Source organism: Arvicanthis niloticus, chromosome 2 (genome assembly GCF_011762505.2).
Source record: "Arvicanthis niloticus isolate mArvNil1 chromosome 2, mArvNil1.pat.X, whole genome shotgun sequence".
In the NCBI taxonomy this organism is placed as follows: Eukaryota; Metazoa; Chordata; class Mammalia; order Rodentia; family Muridae; genus Arvicanthis; species Arvicanthis niloticus.
In genome coordinates, this window is record NC_047659.1 from 116,206,798 (window position 1) to 116,230,624 (window position 23,827).

At 40.0% G+C, this 23,827-nt stretch overlaps 1 protein-coding gene across 8 annotated transcripts in view; it reads right to left on the bottom strand.

Moving 5' to 3' along the window:
- Window positions 1-23,827, bottom strand: part of Ralgapa2 (Ral GTPase activating protein catalytic subunit alpha 2) — a 271,068-nt gene that overhangs the window by 144,839 nt on the left and 102,402 nt on the right. For 7 of the 8 annotated variants that reach the window (XR_013108860.1, XR_013108861.1, XR_013108862.1 and 4 more), the window contains 6 exons: window positions 20,563-20,697; window positions 19,924-20,037; window positions 18,022-18,119; window positions 16,565-16,655; window positions 15,106-15,282; window positions 352-545 (listed from right to left, as the gene is read on the bottom strand). Coding sequence is in view for 3 of the 8 variants with exons in the window: in XM_076929914.1 (XP_076786029.1) it covers window positions 352-545; window positions 15,106-15,282; window positions 16,565-16,655; window positions 18,022-18,119; window positions 19,924-20,037; window positions 20,563-20,697 (809 nt within the window). In the remaining 5 variants the exon portion in view is untranslated. Of the gene's footprint in view, window positions 1-351; window positions 546-15,105; window positions 15,283-16,564; window positions 16,675-18,021; window positions 18,120-19,923; window positions 20,038-20,562; window positions 20,698-23,827 lie in introns of those variants that run through there. The other variant, XR_013108864.1, reaches the window with a different exon arrangement.

The window sequence follows — 23,827 nt, forward strand, 5'->3', positions numbered from 1 at the left end:
TATATTTTACATATTAATATTGATTATCCTATAAAACAGACATATAAATATCTTCTTAATTTTCTATTTTCCAACTTTATACAATCAAAATAGTATCACTTTACTAAAATGAATAATGAAACCACATAGTATCCTATTTTAATATCTTCTACTACATTTGGACTAAATGAAATAACTCTCAGGCGTTTAGTAAAGTATTAATACTACAGATACTATGATTTACTCTTGAGCAATCAAATATACTTCATCTAAATGCCTAATTTACATTTCAGACTATGGTCAATAGTCTGTATATTAAATGATAAGTGTTAATGTTTCTGGATCAGTATAAAAGGTAACGTCAGAACACACCTTGGCCAGTTTGTACCACAGTTCATAGAGATAGCCAAAAACCTTGGCATGGATCTTCGGTGACTGGATGTTATTCACATCTCCAAGGATTCCCAAGACTCTTCGCCATAACACAGCAGCAGAGTCTGGGTGCCATCCAGTGAGATTTCCTCCAGCGATTATGCTACAGTCGTCTGCAAGGCATTCTCTGCTGTCTGTAGATAAAGTGTGGAAGTAAATTTGTCAACATGAACTTAACCTCATCATCAAAGCTTTTTAGAACAGCTGCAAATTACCTGTGCTTAAATTTTATGAATTCTTGGTAAAGTAATTAAGATAAAAAATGGTTTAGAATTTGATAGAACAGAAAAAAAGAATCAGTTAAGGTCAAACACTTGATTCTTTCAAACTGAATGCCCAACAAAAAATGATGTACACCTGGAGTAATCATCCGAAGGATTTCATGGAGCAGGCAAGATGAGAGAGATTTTTTGAGTAGGATGAGTACCATGACAGTAGGCAACCCAGAGTCTTAGGGTACAGAGACATCTGTGTTGGTTTGGATGGTTTATTGAGCATAGAATTTGCATACAAGAAAGACCTCCTTTAGGTCTAAGGAATACATGCAGCCATGTAACAGTCACCAATCATCCCCCAATAACCAGGACAGGACTCCCTTCCATCAGTCTGAAGAGCACCTCTTCAGTTGGCCCTGTTCCTCATCCTAAGCACTTTATACCTGTTGCTTTGTGTTCTGACCATTCCAGATCTGCTTCTTCTAGTATCTCATATTAATGGAATTCTAGTAACCAGCCTTTCTCCATGGCTTCTTTTACTTAGAAGAACACACTTGAGATTCATCCATAAGATTGTGTACATTAGGAGTCTGTTCTCTCTGACTGCTGATTAACATTCCATTTTGAGATATCTCATAGTTCATCTCTTCATCTGATGAATCTTAGTTAGTTAGATCAGTTCCTGTTTTGAGTAACTAGGAATAAAACTGCCAGGAACATTCACATGCAGGTGTTTGTGTGAACATATACTGACATTCTCTTTGGTAAATAACTGGAGTGAGATCCTGGGTTGTATCCTAATGTCCAGTACATATTCAAGTGAAGAAAAGAGACTAGACCATTTTCTGAAGTGGCATTTCCATAAACCAGCATAGGCAGCATCACCCTGAGTGAAGTACAAAAGAGCCACTTGTTCCACAGCCTCACTAGGACATGATTGTGACAGTTTCAAGCTTTGTGTCTCTTCTCCTCAGTAACAGGTGGTATCAGGCGATGTTTTCATTTGCATTTCTCTAATGAGTTAAACATATTAAGCATGCAGTAGCATGTGGTTCATGCCTGGACAAAGTGAACAGGTAGATTCTGTTATAGTGTGGGTAGCTAATCAAAGCCTGTGTGGGCAAAGGCCCTAGGACAAAGGGACTGTGTTAGCAGTTCAAAGCCCAAGCACATCCTCCAACACACAGGTAATTATGAAATGAAATGTTTCATACTCCGAAACAAATGTCTAGTGAATTCAGTGATATACAGACACTACTAAAGATGCACAAGTTTGTTCTTTGGAAGCCTGTTGCTTTGGGGTAGTTAAAGGCTGAAGAAGACCAAACTGACCAACTGTCAAACTTCCTAAAATCATGAGATTCTGAATTTCATTTTATTTTATTTGTCTTTGTTACTTTCTGAATGTGTATGTGAAGGAAGCAGGTGGGGTGTGGGTGTCTACATTCACCATAACAGGTAACCAGAGAACCCTCATGGTGATCAATTTGCAGCACTCAGTCCTCTCCTTCTACCACATAGATCTTAGGGATCTAACTCAGGTCTTCAGGCTTGGTGGCAAGTGCCTTTTCCTGTTAAGCGCCTTTCCTTGCTGGCCCCTTAAATTGCTTCGTCTTTTATTTATGTATATATTGGTGAGTGTACACATGCACATGCTATGACATGCAGAGGTCAGAGGATAACATTTGGAAATCAGTTTTCTCCTCTTAGATACATAGGTCCTGGTGATCAAACTCACATCATTAGACTTCGCAGGTAATGTCCTTACCCACTGAGCTATCTTGCCAGACTACGTATCTATCTATCCATCTATCTATCTATCTATCTATCTATCTATCTATCTATCTACCTATCTTTCATCCCTCCTTCCTTTCATTTTTAGAAAAAATAAAACTATTTTTTGAGTGCTAAAAAATACATTTAAAGCACCTGAGTGCTACATCATAGCAAAGGTATTTCTCCTACACTCTCTATAGAATAATCAGTAGCTAGCAGCAAAAAAACAAACAAACAAACAAACAAACCACATGGTATTTTCTCATTTCTTAAGCTTCTCCATTTCTTTAGGCAGTGAATACTTCCACATACCCTTTTCTTACAGTTCTGCCTCCTCACTCCCCACTCGGCCTCTTACACACCCATAGAGAGGGGTATTCTCCAGACCTTCAGCACTCTAGACTTTCCATTCTAGTTCTCAAACCCCTACTTTAGATACTGCCCAAATCTTGCTCTGTGTACAAAAGCTCAGCCCCCACTGTGCTGTAGACCCTCCGTTCCACTGCCCTTTTCTTAAATGAACCAAATACCGCATTTCCAGTCTCCAGAAGCAATTGATTTAGGCAATTGGACCTCCTTTCTGAAATGCTTCATTTTCTGATCCCCAGGTATGACATGGCCTGGCTTCCCTCTTTTACCAATTCTTCATCTCCTGGGCCTTTAAATACTCCAGGCCCTCAAAGCGCATCTCTCCTCTCTCCCATTCTCTCCCATCATTCTTTACTCAGTCTCACGCCAGATAACGCCACAGACTCAGATGCCATTCACATAGTCACATCTTTAAATAGCTATTTTTTCCATTTCTTCAATCAATTCTACACTCCTCTCTAATACAATCTGCTCACACAGGATCCAACCTTTGACCTCACAAATACTAGATCAGCATTCTACCCCTGAGTAAACCTTCCCAACAGCTCCACATGCTAAGGGCTCAGTGGAAACTTAGTCCATGTAGGCACAATGCCTGCTGAGTTTCTTCATGCTCTGAACACTGGTATTTTGTATTGTAGATTAAGGCTTAAAAGTTAACTTATTTTGTATGTGTGTATTTGTGTGTGTGTGTGTGTGTGTGGATTTACAGATGCCATGGTAGACATGTGGAGGTAAGAGAACAGAAGGACTTGGTTCTCTCCTATGATATGAGTCCTGAATATTGAACTCAGGAGTGAAGTTCTACTTGCTGAACCAACCAAAAGTCATATGTATATATTTGTTATTTTTGTTGTTGTTGTTGATACAACATCTTACTATACAGCCCAGGTTGACCCCCAATTTGCTTTGTACCTCAGGTTGGCCTGAATCTAGCCTCCTAAGCCTCCTGAGTCCTGGGATTACAGAGACATATTTCCATACCTTGTTGCAAGATATTTGATCACATTATGAACCCCAAGATTGTGTTATTTTACTGAAAAAAAAAATTGTTTCTAATAGTGGTGTGGCTCAGCCCTTAGCACACACCTTTAATCTCTCTGGCTAGAATATAGACAGGCTCTTAGTACACACCTTAATTCCAAACAATGAAGTTAATTTGTAGAAGGAAGCACCCTTGTTTGAAAGTGATGTCTAACTGAGTAGCAGACAAAGTGACGAATCAGAGTTTGACAGAATAGGATACGTTCAACTCTCATGCGAAGAGAAAGGAAAGGGAGCAGTGCAGAGAAAGAAGGCAAAGTTTTACTAGGACAGTTGTACAGAGACAGATTAGAGAAAGAGAAAGAGGAGTCAGAAGATTAGAACAGATTGCTAAAGTTATTATGAGGCCAAGCAGAGCAATTTAGTCAGAAACCGGGAGAAGCTAGATTAAATCAGTCAGCTTGGAGAGGAGTCTGAACCAGAACAGCTGAGTTGAACCAACCAGCCAAAATTCAGAATGAACTAGAAAGGGTGAGCTTATTCAGCAACAAATCTCAGAGGCTGAAAACATTCTTGGCCTAGATAAAATTATACGGATGCTAGAAACTTCCAGGTCTAGGCCTAGGTTAGCAGAATGGGGCAGTAAGCCTTCAAGACAACAATTGCTTCAAGAGAATAAGTTACTTTCATAACATCTAGCTTATGCTTTTTTCTTATTCCTGGAACTCAAACTCCAGGAAATGATTTTCCTAAAAAGCTGTCTGTCTCTTACTGAGCTCTGACCTCTTATCTAGTCTAATCTAATCCCTTTGTTTCCAAGACAGCATCTCTGGACTTTGTGCAGTGGTGATCACTGCCAGGAAACACTGTCATCTACTTAGTTTATCTTCTATAATAAAGTCAGCAGCTTGTAGGCAGTGATAATGCTTTTTCTTCTGTTTTTGTTGTTGTTTGTTTTGTATTTGGGGGGATTTTGTTTGTTTGTTTTGTTTTTTGGAATCTAACTCACTCTTTACCCTAGACTGACCTAGAACTCACCTGTAATCCAGGCTAGCCTAGACCTACAGCACTCTGTGGTAGGCATTTCCCTGCCCAATCTATTTTAAATTATTAGTGCAGCAGGAGGCCTGTAATTGGACAGGGAAAAGGGAGGTGGAGCTAAGTGTGGGGGGAGTGAGACAGATGGAAAGAGGGAGGAGGCAAAAATGGAAGTGGACATGAAGCAGTGTGGCTTTAACTAGCCAAAGTTAGAAATGATATGAAAGGGTTACGATAATTGGGATAACTTGTCTAAGCTGTATTAGCATCTTACCAATTGGCCTTGAAACTATTGTGTGGGCATCTTGGGATTTGAGTATTTGATGTTATATAAATCTGATTGGTTAACTATAAGCTTTAAGAGTTTTGATTTTACCATGTTACTAGGTATTGTGATATCTAACCACGAGGTTGGCAGCCAGCAGAGGCAGTGACCACGCCAATGTCTCAGGGGTCCCAGGCCAGTGGGACTGAGATGGCCAGCTGGTGCTGGGCATAGAGCAGGAACTTGGTTGGTGAACAGAGTTGGAAAGCAGGTCAGACGGTCTTTTTTAATACCTCTCCCTACAGCACTCCTCTTGCCTCAGCCTCCCAAATGTTGGGATTATAGAATGAAAACCACTGTGCTCAACTACTGATTCTCAAATCAGTGCACTGGCTTCCTGTGTTCAGTCTATCACTGCCTCCTATTTATGTGGCCTAACATGGCCATCCCTCCAATCACAATGATTTCAGTCAAGCTGTTGGGGATACTGACAAGAGTTAATGCTGTTCCATCTAGAACGTCCCATCCTCTTTGCTATCTCTAAAAACTGGTTGCTACTACCTTTCCCCTGTCACCTATGTCCTGTGGAATTACTTAAAAGCTCTTTGGATGTGACTTAAGAAGGACTTGAGGGAACAAGTGGGGCTATCTATATTTGTTAACTAGATAGGGCATAACTAGCCGTCCTTGAAACTCTGAAGGCAGTCAGAAACATAAAAGCCTAAGAAACGACTACAGTCTAGTTGAAGGGTATAGAGAGATGACAAGTATTGTTCCTATTTGCCATTATAGTTGCAACAGGATAAAAGGGGGGATTGAATCACACTCTGTCTGGTCTCCATTCTTCGAGTCCGTCCTCTCTCTCTTGCTGAACCCCAACCCGCGGAACGGGCTAGAAAAATGATTCAATCCCGTTTATTCTTCAGTCTCTCTTCCTAGTCCAAGTCCCAAGTCTAGCTGTACTCTCTAAAGAGTCTCCCTAAAGAGTATATCTCTCTGCCGTCTACCTCTGCCTTTTATATGTCTCACTTCTAAGCCATGCCTCTCTAAGTTACACCTTTAATCATGCCCTTAGGTCTTGTCTCTAAATCTGATCTCTAGGTCACACTCTTAAGTCATACACCTTTAATCTCACACACCTTTAATCTCACACACCCAAGAAAAATCCTGGGTATCCAAAGCAAGATGTTATCAGAGTGTGCTCAGCTGTTGTAGGCTATTGTAATCCAAGTCTCATGTCAGGGTATATGGCTCAAGATGACTGCAAAGCTGATAGCCGCTTTCTGCTAAAAGTTGGCCCCCAACAAATACAAATAACATCGATATAATCCACACTAGTTTCTCTGCTATTAGCTTCTCACATTAAAATATTTACAATTAACAAGCCATTACTAAAACAGTATTAATGTCTAAGCTTTATTTATAATTTAAAAAATCTGTGTGTGTGTGTGTGTAACTTTAGAATATTAGTCCTTGCCTTCCATCTTGTATGAGACAGGCCTTCTTGTTCACTGTTGTCTATGCAGCCTATAAGCTGGTGGCATTGTCTTGTCTCCACTTTCCATGTCCTCAGAGGACCACAGGGATTACAGACACACAGCACCAAACCTGGCTTATCTGTGGGTTCTGGGATTCAAACTCATATCCTCACATGTGCACAGTAGGCACTTTATCAACCGAGTAACCCACCTCTGCATCCTGTAGAGTTTCTTTGTTTTTACTGAATTTTTTACCATGTGGCAATTATGATGGCAAATAGGGACAATACTTGTCCTATCTATACCCTATCTATACCCTTTAACTAGACTGCAGTCGTTTCTTAGGGTTTTATGTTTTTGACAGCCTTCAGAGCTTCAAGAAGTACTGGTCAGACACTGTATAAACTGTTCCTCAGCTGGGAACTGTCTGGTGGTTTTCTCACAGTATTTGTGATAGTTGGTTTTAAAGGTCAATGTGATACAATCAATCTACAATCACTTGGGAAGAGAGTCTCAGTGAGGCCCTGACTAGACAGTTTCCTTGCTCAATCTAGCTTTGTTAATATTTATAGAGAATGTTTTTAGGTTGTTACCTGTTTTGTTTTGTGTGGTTTTTTTTCACTTTCTAGTGTACTCATGTAACCTTTAGTCATACTAGCTTTTCAGCTCACATTTTATGGTATTACACTACTTTTCTCTTTAATTTTGGAATAGGACACATATATCATATTTCACTTACATACATGTAAAGCAGGTAATATCTTCTTGTTCCAAAGAGTTCAGCTACATTCTAAAAATTATAATACATACTGTTTTATTTGAAGTCTTGTTTTTAGTTTCTCATTTTCCTTTTTAAAATTTTTGTCATTCTTATTTTTTTCATCATAATCAAAAAATATGTATATATATATATATATATGTGTGTGTATATGTGTGTGTGTGTCCACTCAACAGCTAATTGTATTATGTTTTCTTATTCTTATTAGTATTTTTTGCTTAACTCATCAATTAATGGCAGTTTATATTCAGATCTCTTCCTATGAGAATGGTTTTATCAGTAATTTCTCATGCCTTTTTTCCAAATTTTGCTTCATGTGTCTGGAGGCTGGAAAGTTCATATAAATGCAGAATTATTGCTCCTGCTGATAATTTCTTCTTTAAATTTTACCCAGCTATCTACCCACAACTACACTGGTGGCCTTTTCTCTTTTAAAGAACTCATTTACATTTATTGTGGTAGCTAATATGTTTGACTTGTTTCTAAATCTTTATGCTTTCTGTTAAAGTCACCTTTGTTCTGTTTCTCCTTTGAGTCTTTGGTGAGAATTTACTGAGTTCTCCTACTTCTGCCTGTATTTTCTCTCTCTACTATCATATATTATTATTCTCTTCCTATTTATATAATCATTCCAAAATTATTCTAGCATTTACCCCCATACAAGCAAGGATAGACTGATTTCTGCATTATTTAAAGGCTTTGTCTAAGAAAATGAAGCACATTTCTGTATGCACCTGAGGAGGGGCTAAGAGGATCAACAAGGAGCCAGAGGAATGAATCTGAAAAGGAGAAAGCAGGTCCAAGATGGATCCAACAGCTTTTGATGCTAGTGATGGGAAGCTCCCCAGACATTGAGACATAGATTGAGCAAGGAAGACAGTGGTGTCATGGGAAGGCTGTCTGTAGAAGCACTGATGCTTCTTAGGGGGAAATGAGTCTATTCCTTCCAAAGGAGCACCATACACTCCATGGAGAAGACATATTAACATGAATAGCCATACAAACCAGAATTCCTACAAGCCAAGTCCAGAAAACCGAAGGCACAGAGGGTAAACTGTAACTGTGGGCCCTCTTCATTTCTGACTTTTATAAAGCCTCAGAAGAGACTCCTCCTGTAAAATCAGCTGCTGTTTGCAAAGACATGAGGAAGCTTTAATGAATGCTTATGAATCAATGTAAGCCCTTAAGTGAATAAGAAGCATGATATGGCATTTACTTCTCTCAATAAGATTACCACATTGCTTCAAATCCTTAGTGGTGAGTAAGAAAATTAGGTGATGCTTTGTTTTATCCTAATTCTCCAACTTTATGAACGTAGCCATACAAAATGAGACCAGCCCCAGCATCCCAGTGACACTGCTGCTTTTCTCAAGTGACAACTCCACATGAATGAAGGCTGGGTATTCACTCACCACCTCACGGCTGTGCCTCCACCAACCAACAGACCCTCAGTATCTAAGGCTCTGCACAGAAAATCTGTTTCAATTCTGCTTTGCATTCAGGAATCATTCTTGTCTCAGAGATTAAAATCGTAGGCAACGTTCCCCACTATCAAAATATGGTGAGCTCTTCAGAAGGTTTTCAAGTGACTGTGTTCATTTTTCAGTATTACTGTGAAGACTTTAATGAGCTAAAGTGTTTTTGCCCAAAATATGTGGCTGGTGGCACGAGTTCCAGAACAGATGCTGACATTTTACATGTAGATGGGTCCTCAATGAAGGAACGCTTGATTAAAAATGGGGATTTAAGAGATTTTAGAAATGTCCATGTTCACCTCCAAAATACCAAATATTTGCTTTAATTTCATTAGCAGCCTATGTCATTTTGTTTCTAAATGTTATAGCGGTCTTTAAGATCACTAAAGTACGAACTCTTAGATATATGTAAAATTTTATCATCTTTCAAATAACAGAAAAATATAAAATATAAAAATTTAAAAATATTAAACAGATTTTTAACTGGCAAATAGGTACTTACAGCCAAAGGACTAGTTTGTATAGCTGTAATTTTAGGTACGGTTGACAGAGTTTGAGTAAAGGTAGCCATTTAAAAATTATTATTATTATTATTATTATTATTATTATTATTATTATTATTTTGCCTTTTTCTTTGAAAATAAAAGATATCACCTCTCAGACTCTTGTTAGCATCTTAACTGTAGGGATAGAAAAGCCAAGTGGCCAGCTCAGGGATCAGAAGATCGGGGTACAAGGCTGGCATTCTGCTCCATGGCAGCCTGACTCTCCACCCTTGCCTCATCTACTTTCATCAATGTTAAATCTCAGTTTCAGACTTTAAAAGGAGGTTTACCCATGCCAATGTAGCTTATATTATTTTTCTTTATATTATTTTATGATATACAAACATATCAGAGGCTGGTAAAACACCAAAAATGTGTGTGATGACAGAGAACAACTGTTTGTATAAATCAACTTCAGTGTAGGGGAACAGTGTTCACATCTACAATGGCAATTAAAAGGATTTCCTGTAAGGCACATTTGAATAAACTAAAAGAGATCTAAAACTACATTACATGATAATTTTAAGGTTAAAATTTAATTAATACTTTTAGCTAAATAATTATCTAAAGCTTAAAGCATATCTGTTCAGTGGTTTGTGTTACTTAATAAGGGCCTCTCTTACCCATACTGTCCTGACAGTCAGGAGCATTCTGTGCACACAACAGACAATCTGCCTTCCAGACTGGAGCTTATAATCCATCAGAGAAAGACACTGGCCCCACCCAAAGCCAGGCATCGGCTATTTATTATCAGATCTCACATTAAACCTGATAGGGACCTGGAAAGGAATGATCATCAAAGTTGGCTTTGTCTTCTGGGGTCCTACTTAGTCAAATAATTTTTAAAGTTTCTGAACTATCACCATATTTCTTGGTTGCTTGTTTTCCTTTGTCACTGAGAAACCCTCTACCCCAAGACCGACCATAGATGGGGTATTTTTAATTCCTCTCTCTGTCTTTTATTTTTCTGGTCCAAATGTAGTAGAGTTTCCTTTTCATATTTAAAAATTCTATACCTTTGGAACTGACTTTAAGCATGTTGTGAGATAAGGATTCTATTTCTTTTACCCTACCATGGCTAAATATTTATCATATAGACACCCATTGAATAGTACATTCTTTCCCTGCTAGGTATGAAAGACCCACCATCAAATACCACAACCCCACACCTATGAGGACTAAGTTCTGAAATTCACATCAAATGCTTTTAGCCTAGTTGTCCATCCCTTGGATTTTTACTTTCATTATATAAACTACTGAACATTTATAACATTATCTGGGATAATCAGGACACATCTTCTGTCTTGGTTATAAATTCTTAAGAGATCAGTAGCTGTGACTCATTCATCTTTTTGTTACATGTATATGTGAATGTATGTATGTATGCTTACACATGTGTAGAAGCATATATGTGAGTGTGAGTGCATACAGGGGCCTGAGGTTGACATCACAATCACTATCCACTTTATTTATTGAGAAAGAATCTCTGAACCCAGAGCTCACCAGTTCCACTTAGTCTAAGTAGCCAGCTTATACTGGGGCTCCCTCATCTTTGTCTCCTGAGTGCTGGGGTTACAAGTGACTGGTATACCTGCTTGGTTTTCCTGTGGGATTTAGGCATCCAACTATGGTCTGTATGCTTGCATGACAAGTGTATGACAAAGAGCCATTCTCAGCCCCACGCAATTTTTATATTTCTCACAGTATCTAAATCTGTATTTCTAGATCACAAGCTTCTCTGTTAACTAAAGGATAAGCTCAGAAGCAATGCTGAGTGTAGAAGCAGAGCCACAGATACACCACACTTCTGAGTTACTGCCTAAGCACACTTCATGTGCTTATTTTACTGCATCTTTCCACTTTCTGTACTCTTAATGCTATGGCACCCAGAGCCTTGCATCTTAGAGAGGGACTGCCCCTCCTGGTGTTACTTAACTGTGAAAATAGTAAACTTCTCCCTCACTGAGAGTATGGGCTTTTCATATGTAAATGAATCAACAAAAGCATCTTCCCTGCTTATCTACCTTTGTCTCAGACAGATCAGCCCATCTACTCCTGCCTTTCCCACACCAGAGCCAGATCCTAGTCAACTAGACAGCCTCAGTGTTTAGTCTACTGAGTTCACTTACAACAGACTGCTCACCACCATACCTTGCTTTGTTTTTCCTGTTGAAAAGACAACAGAGCTTCTTCCCATGTTTTCTTCCTCTATTTCTTGACTAAACTTGATGATTCCCTATGTGACTCCTGTGTTCAGAGACAATTTCTCCTAATTTCCACCATTTTATTTACATGTATTAATAGACCCGATTAAGCATAGCCCAGGTATAGTTTAGAATAACACATAATAAACTTAGTCATTGTTTTCAGTAACATGAAATGATTTAAACACCAAGCAAATACAAAAGTAGCCTGTTAGCTGCCCTATCCCCTCAACCCTAGCCTTCTTCATTCTAGCAGCTGGTAATGGGCAAGATTATTCAGTGAGAAACACAACAATACTTTGTTTTCTGTATTGCTGGTGATCAATCCCAGGACCCCACACATGCTAAGCAAGTGCTACCACTGAGCCACACACCCAAGCCCATCAGATGGCTTGCTTTTTCTGTATCTCCTAAAAATCAGGTTAAGAAGAGTTTTGGGGTGTGTGTGTGTGTGTGTGTGTGTGTGTGTGTGTGTGTGTGTGTTTATGAAGAAACTGTTCTCTTAAGAACAGAAAGTTAAGTTTAGAACTGTGATAATCCTTAAGCCTCATCATATTACAGTTTGTGCTTTCCACAGCTGACAGGATGAACTCTTGAACTATGTGTACTGAGTCTCCATTTACTATTTCAAAGAACCAAGTATTTGGAGGAGTTACTCACAACGTGGTGCACCATACAGAGTTACACAGCTCACTACACTAAGCAGTCAGATGCATACTCTGAAATGGGATCAAAACTAATCTTTTCCAAGGACAAACAAAAGAAGCCCTCATCCAATTTTCTTTCCTTTCAATAAAAATAATTGCATCTGGTTCACCTTTAAGAACATTCAAATAAGAATCAGCACTAGATCTGCTGTATCACCATGGAGAGATCTCTTATATACTGACCCTAAATAAATGCATTAACAACCCTCCAGTAGTTCACAGAGCTTCACAGCTATTATACTAACAGTATATAGTGGAGAGTGGAGAGACAGCTCAGCATTTGGAGGCCAATCTGTCTCAGGCATTTACTAGTATTTTTTAATGTGTGTGTGTGTGGTGGGGGCGGGGGGGAGCTGTGATTTCTCTGGGTCTCACAAAACAGAAATGGAGAGATTTAGCTTGCTTGCCATACAGAATTATTAGTCTTAAATCCTATATAAGTTCATAGTACTGACATCAAGATCAATACTTATTTTATATATTATGTATATAAAGACCACTAATGCTGATTGAATGACACTTTAATGTTATAATTCCAAAGACTTACAAAAATATCAGACATTTTGGTTAACTCTGGTTTTATATCACAATGAAAATTAAAGTTTGCTTGACTATGAAAAATCATTTGGAATAAAATGTAGGTTTTATTTGTACTTTTGTGTGATTTTTTAGCATTTAAAAATGGGTATTTCTTTCCTATGTACTTCCTGGCTCACATCCTAACTGTTGGGATTACAGCTGTGTGCCTCCAAGCCCAGTGGGAAATAGCAGATCATTTATTTACTTACTTATTTATGTATGTATTTATTTAGGTCTGTGTGGTATGGGTAGTGTATGTACATGTATGGGAGTGCACATGCCTATGTGCATACATGAAGAAGCCACAAGTTGGGTATCTTCCTCTGTAGTCTCTACTCTAATCCTTTCAAACTGAGCCTTTTGTTGAATTCGAAGCTTGGCTTTTCTGCTAGACTGGCTGGCCAGTGAGTTTCCAAGATCTACTTGTCTCTGCCCACAATGTTGAGGCTAAAGGTCTGCACAGCTGCACTTGGGTTTTGTTTCTGTTCTTCAATCAATAACAGCTTTATTCAGGAGAGCAAATCAAGATATATTCATATAAACACTGACATTACAAAATACATGAGAAGGAGAAAGATAAACCAACTAAAAACCCAACACTGCCTCCCGCAACACTACCATAAGGCTCTGTCTATGGCCAATCGCTATTATAATATCCATAGGCAAAATCTTCTCTGGAAGATACACTGCTTCTCTTTCAGTCAGCAGGGGAAATACCAGAAGTTGGGATAGAAGGCCTTCTTCTTTTGACAGTTCTTGTTCATTTTAGATAGTTACATTACTAATAAAAAAAAATATAGGCTTCTCAGTAAAGACTTTAAAAACATACTAAGGATGAGATGGCTGAGGTCTCAGGTCAAATATCTCCAAATACATGTCATCCATTCCCTGACCCTTCCCAGTATTGTTTTCTTGGTTGTTTTCCAGATGGATAACATTTTCTGTGAGCTTCTGCACTGTAAGTTTTTTTGTAAAACTGGATTTCCTTAGAGCTAAATCCTGTATACCTGGCTGGGGCTTCAAACCCAGCCCTCAAACTACCACAATAAGCACTCTTCACTGGACCATCTCCTTAGTTCCAGTAATTATTATTATTTAAAAATGGGGCCAGCATTACAGGCTGCTGGAAGAAGATAAGGGGTTTGAATAGGGTTTCTGGAACCTCACCTATGCTGGTATTCTTCCAGATCTTAAACTGGGTAGTAATATGTTGGGGACTGCTCTGCCCCACACTTGGGGGCCAGAAATGTCCCAGACCACTCTGTCAAACCCGCACTGCCAAAAGCCTTGGGGACTAAGTTGTTAGAGCCTGCACTGCCCCAAGCTGCTCCAGTCCATGGGTTGGGATTCAGCAAGAGAGAGAACAGACAGAGTGTAATTCAATCCCGTTTATTCTTCAGTCTCCCTTCCTAGTCCAAGTCCAAGTCTTGAGTTCCTAGTCCCTAGTGCCTCCAAGTTCCTAGTCTCGAGTCTCATCCAAGTACAAGTGTCTAATCCTAGTTGCCTGTCTGAGTCTCAAGTGCCTACTACAAGTGCCTAATACTTAATAATAATTTCTTCTGTCTGCCTCTCGCCTTTTATATGTCTCACTTCTAAGCCATGCCTCTAAGTCACGCCTTTAAGTCATGCCCTTAGGTCTTGTCTCTAAATCTGACCCCTAAGTCACGCCCTTAAGTCACACACCTTTAAGTCTCACACACCCAAGGGAAAATCCTGGGTATCTAAAACAAGATGTTATCAGAGTGTGCTCTGCTGTTGCAATCAAGTCTCTTGTCAGGATATATGGCTCAAGATGGCTGCAAGGATGATAGCCGCCTTCTGTCAGCTCCCCACAGTAATAGCCCACTGCTGTTCATTTTATTTTTATGACTGATAACTCTACATAAAATGTCATAATTTTACATTGTATATATAAAATCTTTTATAATAATTAAAAAATTAAATAGTAAGATAGCCAAATCTCCTTGCTCTACATGTATGGTACATGCAAGCTAAAACAACAATATTGTCTGCCTTCAAAGACCTTGGTAATGGGCACTATCACTTCTTCCTATGGTAGCCAGTGGTCATAAGCATGGCAAGCTTCCTTCCACATCTGCCTAATTTCAAAACTCTCTCTATCCAAGACTCTTAAGAATTCACAAGCAATTGAGAACAGGCGACTGGAGCTGCAACTCCAATGTGGTTGAAAGTGGCATCCCACTACACTGTGCTTAGGGATTTGAGTGGGGAACTCTAGGATCTCCTGTTTGCAGCAATAATCCTTTCTAAACACAATTACCTGTTAAGTTGGAAGCATCAGCAGGACTCAGTTGTAACCAATGTCGGGCATCAGAGTCAACCACAGTGTCTGTAGGCGTGCTCAGGTCCGGGTCCTCCTCACAAGTCTGCCACGGACTCACAGCTAGCTCTGTTTCATTGCTGTAGCCCACAGCTGTGTCACTACCAGTACTTTCACCTGCACACAGAGCAACCAAAGTTTGAGACTGCAGCTATATGAAGATAAGGTTCAAAATTATCTCTATGGAAGTAATGCTTGCCCAGATGATAGAATTTGCTCAGGGGTTTGGGTGGAACGTGAAGAAGCTAGTTGGGGTTCAATAGTGTCCCTGATACATACTTGCTTAACAAAACTGGATCTTCCAAGTATAGGGCATTAAAGGCTTTATGAAGTAGTACTCTGATCATTGTTTTTGTTCAATTATTCCATGTGCCCGAAAGTTACAGCAAGTCCTAGTTCCCATTAAGATCCATCCATGACATGAAGAGATGTGAGAAATAAGAGGAGTATGGTAGTAACTGATTTTACAGCATTGTATGTTTGTTTACTCTGCTATTTAAAGCCCAGTGTTTAAACTTAAACCAGGCTACATCATGCAAGCAGATTCTGGAATGAGGTGTCCTACCACTACAAATCTGTAGCACTGAAAATTTTCTCCTTTAAACACTAGAAATTTAAATGTGTCACAATGTAATTATGCAGAGATTTTAAGACTTATATATTTATTTATTTAATTGGACACAGGATAAACCTGCATAGCTCTGCTGCTTGAAGTCACCTGATCCTTCCCTTCTACTGCTGATGGCCCCTCAGCTGTGCCATTTCTACTGCTGTCCTCTATCCACTTGCAAAAAACTGAAAGTTGTCTCAATAAGTGGATGAGTCATCAGTTAGGTCTCACAGAGGATTCTCTATAGAGCTACAGGCATTAGAGGGGGAAGGGAAGAGCTGCATTACACATCAGCAAGGGCCAGCCTGGGTATGCAGGGGCTGCTCCTCTGCTACACTGACAAGGAAACCTGAGGACTGGAGAAACCAGCACAGGGCCCAGACTTTGTAGCATATGATAACGTCCCAGGATTCCAGTGAGATTTCATTTTCATGCACTTGCCCACTGGCTTCCATGTACCTGTGAAGCTTTGTGTTCCTTCCTTGTGGGGACTTTGTGGGAAAGGTAGCTTTTCCTTATGCATCTGTCTGTTCCCCTAAGTCCCTTTTGTTCTTCTCACCTGGATAAAGGTCCAGGGATAGAGAGAAGGCCTCTCAGACATAAGCAACTAATGGAAACTGTTTTACCAGCTGGATTAACTACATAATTTCTAAGATCCTGATCAAAAATATTCTCCACAGCCAGCTCTTCTCCACTGACAAGATAACCACTTTACTTAGAAAAGAAGAAGAAACTAAAACAGGCTTACTCTGGAGCAGACATGCACAAACCCTACTTCTTGAAACTTACTCTTCTGTCTCTCCCTGCATCTTCCGTGTGTCTGCTGGAAATCATCCTTCAGATACAGCTCAGCGGGACTGCTGCTCCTGCGAACCAAGATCTTCAGACAAAAAGAAATGCTGCTTTCATTACCAGAAAGTTGAAACTTTTACCAGATTGTTATGTTCCTAGCCTATTTTTAAATTAAAGAAGCAATAATAGTAACAAAACACTGAATACTATTTTCCTTTTGAAGGGTATGTTCACAGGCTAGTATAATTAAGTTACATGTTTCTCAAGATTTGAAACTCCAATTCATGTTCTCTACTTGGTCAACTAACGCAGCTGAGTGGATAGACTAAGAAGGGCTGTCAAATCCTGCACAAGTGGTTTATTTTGAAGTTCTATTTGCTTCTCTAATCAAATGCATACACAGTCATACAGTTCTCCAGGAGGCCTGAGCTCCCATGAATGTTTGGGTAGAAAAAGTACACATCCCACCCAGACTTTCAAAGGGCTGCTCAGAACCTTCCTATCGATGCACTACAGAACTTTCTGACCACTGGTAAATACTGGACCTTGTATTAAACACAAAGGATTAAAAAATCAGGAGGCAGCTGTACATGTAGGGGAAGATGGCCTTGTCGGGTATAGGTGGGGGACGAGATTCTTGGTCCTATGAAGGCTGGACACCGAGTGAGGGGGAATTCAAGAGTGGGGAGGTGGGAGTGGGGTGTAGGTGGGGACACATCCTCATAGAAGCAGGAAGAGGGGGAATGGGATGGGGGCTCCTGGGGGGGGGAATAGGATAAGGGGATAAAATCTGAAATGTAAATATAATATCCAATAAAAAAACCAAACAAAAAAAACCAACCAAACAAAAAAAATAATAAAAACAAACAAAAAAATCAGGAGGCAACCAGTATTCTCTAGCAATTTACAGTTTGCTTGGAGAGACAAAACATTCACAAACTACACAAAATAAATAATAGTGTACATAAGCAAAATACAGAAATATATTCTATATGAAAAGCATGTAAAATAAAGTATTACCTTAATCGGCTGACAGTTATAGAAAAACGGCTCAAGAAGGCTATTTATATTTGTTTTTTAAATAATGCCTTCTTTACAAAACTCAAACAAAACCACACCAGATATACTTTAGGAATACTGTGTCAGGTACAGCATTCCATCTAAAATACAGAAATGAGACTCTGAAATGAAGGTTTTATAGTATACCTGCTCAAAAGTAAACTGTACAACGTGAGATCTGGCAGTAAATTCTACTTCATGCTGCACCCCTCCATCTTTGTAGAACAACTGTATTTTATATACAAAGCAAGTACAACCTTAAGTGACTTCAAGATTATTTGGACCTCTAATCAATCTAAGTAGGAAAAACTTTAACTACCATCAATAAATTCATTGCTGTTGTATACTTTATGCTTGGTTATCACAGCAGAGGGAAGTTCTCTTAGAAATCTTACTGTTATTCCTTCATGGTCATGTGTCACATGTCCTTTACTCTCTTGAACAGACTTGGATTCTGAAGCACTCAAATTCTGTGAATGTTCTACCCTTTGACCTAGAGATAGGGGTAAGAATAATAAAATGAATGTTTCAGGAGGTAAAATAGGAGACAGACAGACAAGCAGGCAGGCAGGCAGGCAGGCAGGTAGGCAGGCTGGCAGAGGCAGAAACAGATAAATAAACCACTGTACCCAGATGTCATAGGATACATAAAGGTGCTGAATTATGGGTCTGCACTGGCAGCATCTAAGGGTCCAATCTACACAGAGTCCTGACCTATGGCCCATAGTTAGCTTCAACTGGAGCAGATGGAAAGCTGTTCACTGTGGCTCCTAGTTCCACTCAGTATACTACGTTAGACAGGGGCACACAGCGCATCACTCTGGGTAGGTGAGCTTGGAGACAGCATTGGACAAAAGGGCTGCCTGGGCTGGCCTGTGAAGCAACAGGAAGGGAACACCAGGACGGCTCTGTGTTGACTGAATACCAAGACTAACATAAGGAAGCAGAAACAGGGTCAATGATTTAAAAAGGAATACTACCACAGAGCCTGTAAAGATTTAAGGAAAGATCATAAGAGCATCTGATGAATAATCTGGAGCCAATAAATTTGAAAGAAATTAACAAATAAAACCAGTTCCTAGAAAAACATCAAAACCAAATTAAAAAAATCAAAGTAGTCTTATAGTCCTTTAATTTAAATTTTTACACAGCAAATATTGCATGTTTATCTTATATAACATGCTGTTTTTGAAATCTGCATACATAAATCATTGTAATCCACCTATGAACTACCTCATACATGTATGTGGTCATAGAACTTAAAAATCTTCTCTTGGCTAGGCATAGTGATGTATGCTAATAATCCAGCATCCAGAGTCTGGGGAGTCGGCTGTTCCTGGCTAGCCTGGGCTAATGGAATCCCTTAGACAGCAATGCTTTCTGAGCTCTTCAGGAAGTAAGTACACTATACTGGACACTAGATCACTGAAGCTTTTCTTCTCTCAGGTGAACTTTGTTAAAACTTAAAAGAATTAAAAAATTTTCTTAGAGGAAAGCCCCAAGCAACTGGTGCATTCTCCCAAATATTTAAAGCAATTTTTTTTTTCTTTCTTTGTTTCTCCTGATAGTCCAAAATTAACTCAGGGCTTCCTGTATGCTAGGCAAGTGTTCTTTCACAACGTATGTACTAATATCCCTAATGATCCACACAAAACCCTTTAAAGAGCAGAGGTTTTCAATCTAAGGTTTTCTCATCCTTATTTTGGCTACAATGTCTTATTTCAGAGACTTTATAAGGAAAAGCTTTCCAACTCATCTGCTAACTCTGCTGCCAGAAGACACCGGAGAACCTGCTGACAAACAAGACAGGCTATTTTCTAACTGACTCATGGAACTAAAGTGGAATGGCCGGCACAGTCACTGACACTGTACACACTGAGATTTGTTTCTTCACTGAAAGACACACTAGCACTGTCTGCAGCTTCATGAACAACTGACTGTCTCCTCGCCCTCCACACCCTGTGCAGGCTCTGGAAGGGCTTCCTTCTGCATCAGTGAGTCTGTGAGCTGCTAATAACCCTCCACACAGCTGGCCAGCTTTCATTCCCATTCCTCCCCCTCTGGCTTGCCCCACAGCCTCGCCCTCCTGCTTCTCATGCTTTCTTTCTGCCTTGTGCCTTACTAAGTGTCTTTACTCTGGGAACACTGTCCCTCCTATGCCAGTCACTTCAGACTCCTCTCTACTTCCCAGTCACCCCAAACTTGCAGAGTATATTAGATAAATATAGTAAATAGCAAGGCACTTTCACTTCCAGAAGTCACACTCTTAATGGTCAAATCAAAAAGTAAATAAATACCTGAGCTGGGGAGCTGGCTCAATGGTAAAGGGCCTGCTGTGCAAGCATGAGGAACTGAGCTCTGGTCCCCAAAAGTCATGTAAAAGGCTGGATGAGGCAGCACAGGGCTGTAACCTGGGGCAGGGCAGAGACAAGAGCCTTTTTAGAGCTCACTGGGAAGCTTTCAAACATCAGCAAAACATTTTGCCTCTAAATAAATAAATAAATAAATAAATAAATAAATAGGTTGGAAGTCATCAAGAAAAGATACAGCTTGAGTCAACCTTAGGTCTCCAGACATGCGCATATACAAACTAGCAACACATACACAACATACAACTTCTCTCTCTCTCTCTCTCTCTCTCTCTCTCTCTCTCTCTCTCTCTCTCTCTCTCCACTTAGAATAAATGTAATAAGCAATACTACCTGCAGCTTACTCCCATCCCAAAACCAAACCTATGGCTTTGTACTAATAACTGAGGACTCAGCCAGTCATACGGCAATTAATCCCTGTAGCTGGGAGGCAGAAGCAGGAGGTACCTGCAAGTTCGAGGCCAGCCTATTCAACAGATGAGTCCCTGACCTGTGACAGAAAAAGAGGGAGACCCTGTCCTCAAAATTAAGCAACCAGTTAAACAAACAACTGAAGCTTCCACATACCTTGAGAAGAATCTGAGTACAAGCGCTCAGTGATGTCAGAGGTGCTGCTGCTCCGGGGTACCTGCTGCTGTCCTACCACAAGATAGTCACAGTCGGCTGCAGCTGTGCTCTCTGCCTGTTGGAACTCCTCCACTTCTGAAAGCAGTAACACAAACACACTGGACTGAGGGTGGCGGGATACAAAACATTTCACACTTAACTCATTTAAAACACCAAGTTTTAGTTTTTTGTTTTTTGTTTTTTTTTTTTAGAAACCAGACTGTAAGATAATTTGCATGAACATCATCAAACTTCCTGTACTTATTATCAGTATCAATCCACTCCATGAATACGTTTTTTCTTAATTCTAGTTAACCTTTTGTTTTCCAGGTGAAAGAAGGGAGCAAGAGGAAAAATGTAAAGATGGTTGATAATGCTAAGTCATTTGAAATTTCCTAGCAGGAAAGAAAAGACTTAGCCATGTAGGAAATGCAATGATAAATGATACTTGAGGAGAGCACAGGTGGTACCCCCCCCAAAAAAACACTAAACTCAGATGAAAGGAAACAGAAATTCCAACTGTACTAGTCCTAATAGATAATGCACAACTGTGCAAAATAAAACGCTATTTAACACTCTTATTACAATGTACAAAGCTGAACTAGTCACTTAGCACAAAAATGATCTACATGGTATAAACTGGAAAACCAAAGATGAGCACTTAATATTAGATAATCTTGCTAATACTGTTTACATCCTCTATTCCCTTGGAGAATAGGTCCCCTTCTAGCCATTTCTAATGTGCACAATTCATTTGAATCTTTTAAGACCAGTCATGGCACCCTACCCCTTCCCTCTAGACTCACAGCCCCAGGACTGTATCATCTTCTGCCTAGGTCACCTGAGTAGTCTGCTAACTAGTCACTGGCTCCTTCTGTTTGCTTTTCTCTACATGGCTGCCAGAGAGGCCCCTCTAAAATGAAGGCATGACCGCCTGCCATCAATCAACTCTCTGTTCACCTGCACTGCCTCACCCCTACTCACAAACTGATCCCTACTCATAACGCAGGAGTTCCACTCACCACAGTCTCAGCAACACTGATCCGATTGATTACCTGCTGCTCTCTTCCTCCTGCTCTTCACTCCCCTCTGCTAATCTCAGCCCTGTCCCCTGCCCATCATCCCCATGCTGAACCAAGCATGTATACATCTTGCCCTGCATCCTGAGCCTCTGTTCAGCTCCTCACTACACCCCAAACTAACTGATGAGGTCATAAAACTTCATATCCCCATACCCAAGTCACCATGTTTTCCAAAAATGAAAAAAAAAAATCAGTTAAAGCTTTACTACTTTTTAAAAGTGGAGTTCTCCAACTCTGCCTGTATCATCTAAACTGACTATGTCTCCCGGTTGCTCCACTGAAATGAAGATTCACTGCCAACGGGTGATGCTCACCCCATGTGAAGTCCTCCCACCTGGATATAAGCCACAGTAAAGGCTCACTCCAGCTGAGGAGATGTGTGGGTTTAATACATGGGATTTCCATAATGATTGCTGCTCTGCTTTTTTCTACTGAAATGAAAATTCTATTTTCTACTACACTAGTACATTACAAGGCTTCAAAACTATGAGCTTTGTGTGAGTCTTCATTATGAATCAAAGTTCCAACTAGACCAGAGTTTAAAGGTGGATGGTGATGGGAACCTAAGCACGGAAAAAAGACAGGCTAAGACAGCATGAAGGGACAGTCTCATCTTTCCCAAGTCATCTTTGCCGTCACTTGGACATTTTTCCATAGCAGTCACACAAGGCATATGCACATGTTTTAATCTACCTACACACTCCAGAGCAAAGACTAGGCTCTTTTCATAGGTCCTACTAGGATAGGATCAGGTCCCTAAACACTATGGGACCAGGCCTTCCCTTTATCCTTTTACTCCACAAAATGGTGAAATGACAATACTCTATTTGTCACTCCTGTATCAGCAGAGGGAGCCCAAGAGCTTCCAAACGTCCTGAAAAAATAATCGGCCAAAAATAATTGTGGACAGAGGGAAGAGTGTTTTTTTTTTTTTTTTTCTTTTTTTTCTTTTCCTCCTCTGAAGCCTGCTGCCAAACACTGGTGGATGCCAGTTTCTGAGTTCTGAGCACAAGTAAATAAGAACTGAGCCAACTCTGGCAGCATCTTTGTAAAGATAAAGAACATCGCCATCTGGTGGGATGCAACACAGCCACAGCACAGTGGCTTCCAAATTAGAGTGTCCCCACTGGTCCTCAGCACAGCAGACGGAGGACACAGAGCCTGCTACCACCAGCTGTCTGCCTTCCCAACAGGCAGGCCTAATACATCTTTTAAGGCTTTGTTTTTGCAAAACTGTTAAGAGGGACTTCTCAGATGGAGAAAATCCAAGCCTGTAGAAAGAACTGGAAATGGCAGGAATGGAAGAATGGCGAGAGAAGTGGAAGGAAAGGAAGAGCCATGTTCCTTGCTGTATGTGCTACACTGTACTCAGTAAGAGCTCCACACAATGGAAAAGAGAATGAAGCTTTAACACCTTTCCCTTCCTAATGGTTCTCGGGCTCCCTCTGCTGGCTTTTTGCTGTTGAAAAACGACCATGTTGGGCTAAGACTGCTCGAACTCTACTGTGCCCTGTTGCGTTGCCTTTTTGTAACTAATGAAAATGATTTCACTACTGATGTAAAATATAAAGACACAGGATTGCCTATCAAAAAAAAGACATCTGAGTTACAAAACAATTGTGCATTCTGTTTTGAATGTCACACAATTTCTGTTTAAATCACTTTGAAGAGCTGAATTCTGCCTCAGATTCTAAGTTCATTTATCCTCTGTGAAGTCTAATAACACCCGATCAAAAGCACTAACTTTCTTGTCTCTTGAGGATGTAGTTACTCAACACCATTCCTAACCCACTGCTTTCTAAAGCTCCACTGAAACCATCAGCAAAATGATCATAAGGATTCATTTCTTTTACCCCCACTGAGAAGAGTCAGGGTGACTCAAGTAAATGTGTATGTTCTTCAGCTAACTTCTATTTTCTCCAGATGTCTGTCTACTTTTCATTCACTCTTTAATTACAGACTTCCTTATTTCATCTTATTAAATAAGCAAAATTTCTATGTTCCATTAAGGCTGCACAAGCACAATTAGAATGTAAGGTCCTAGTTTTAAAAATACTGTTCATGATGCCAACTTAGCCTTCTAAAAGCTCAGGAGATGCTTTCCACTTAACACCCTTGATGTCCACAAGGTCATGCTTACTGAG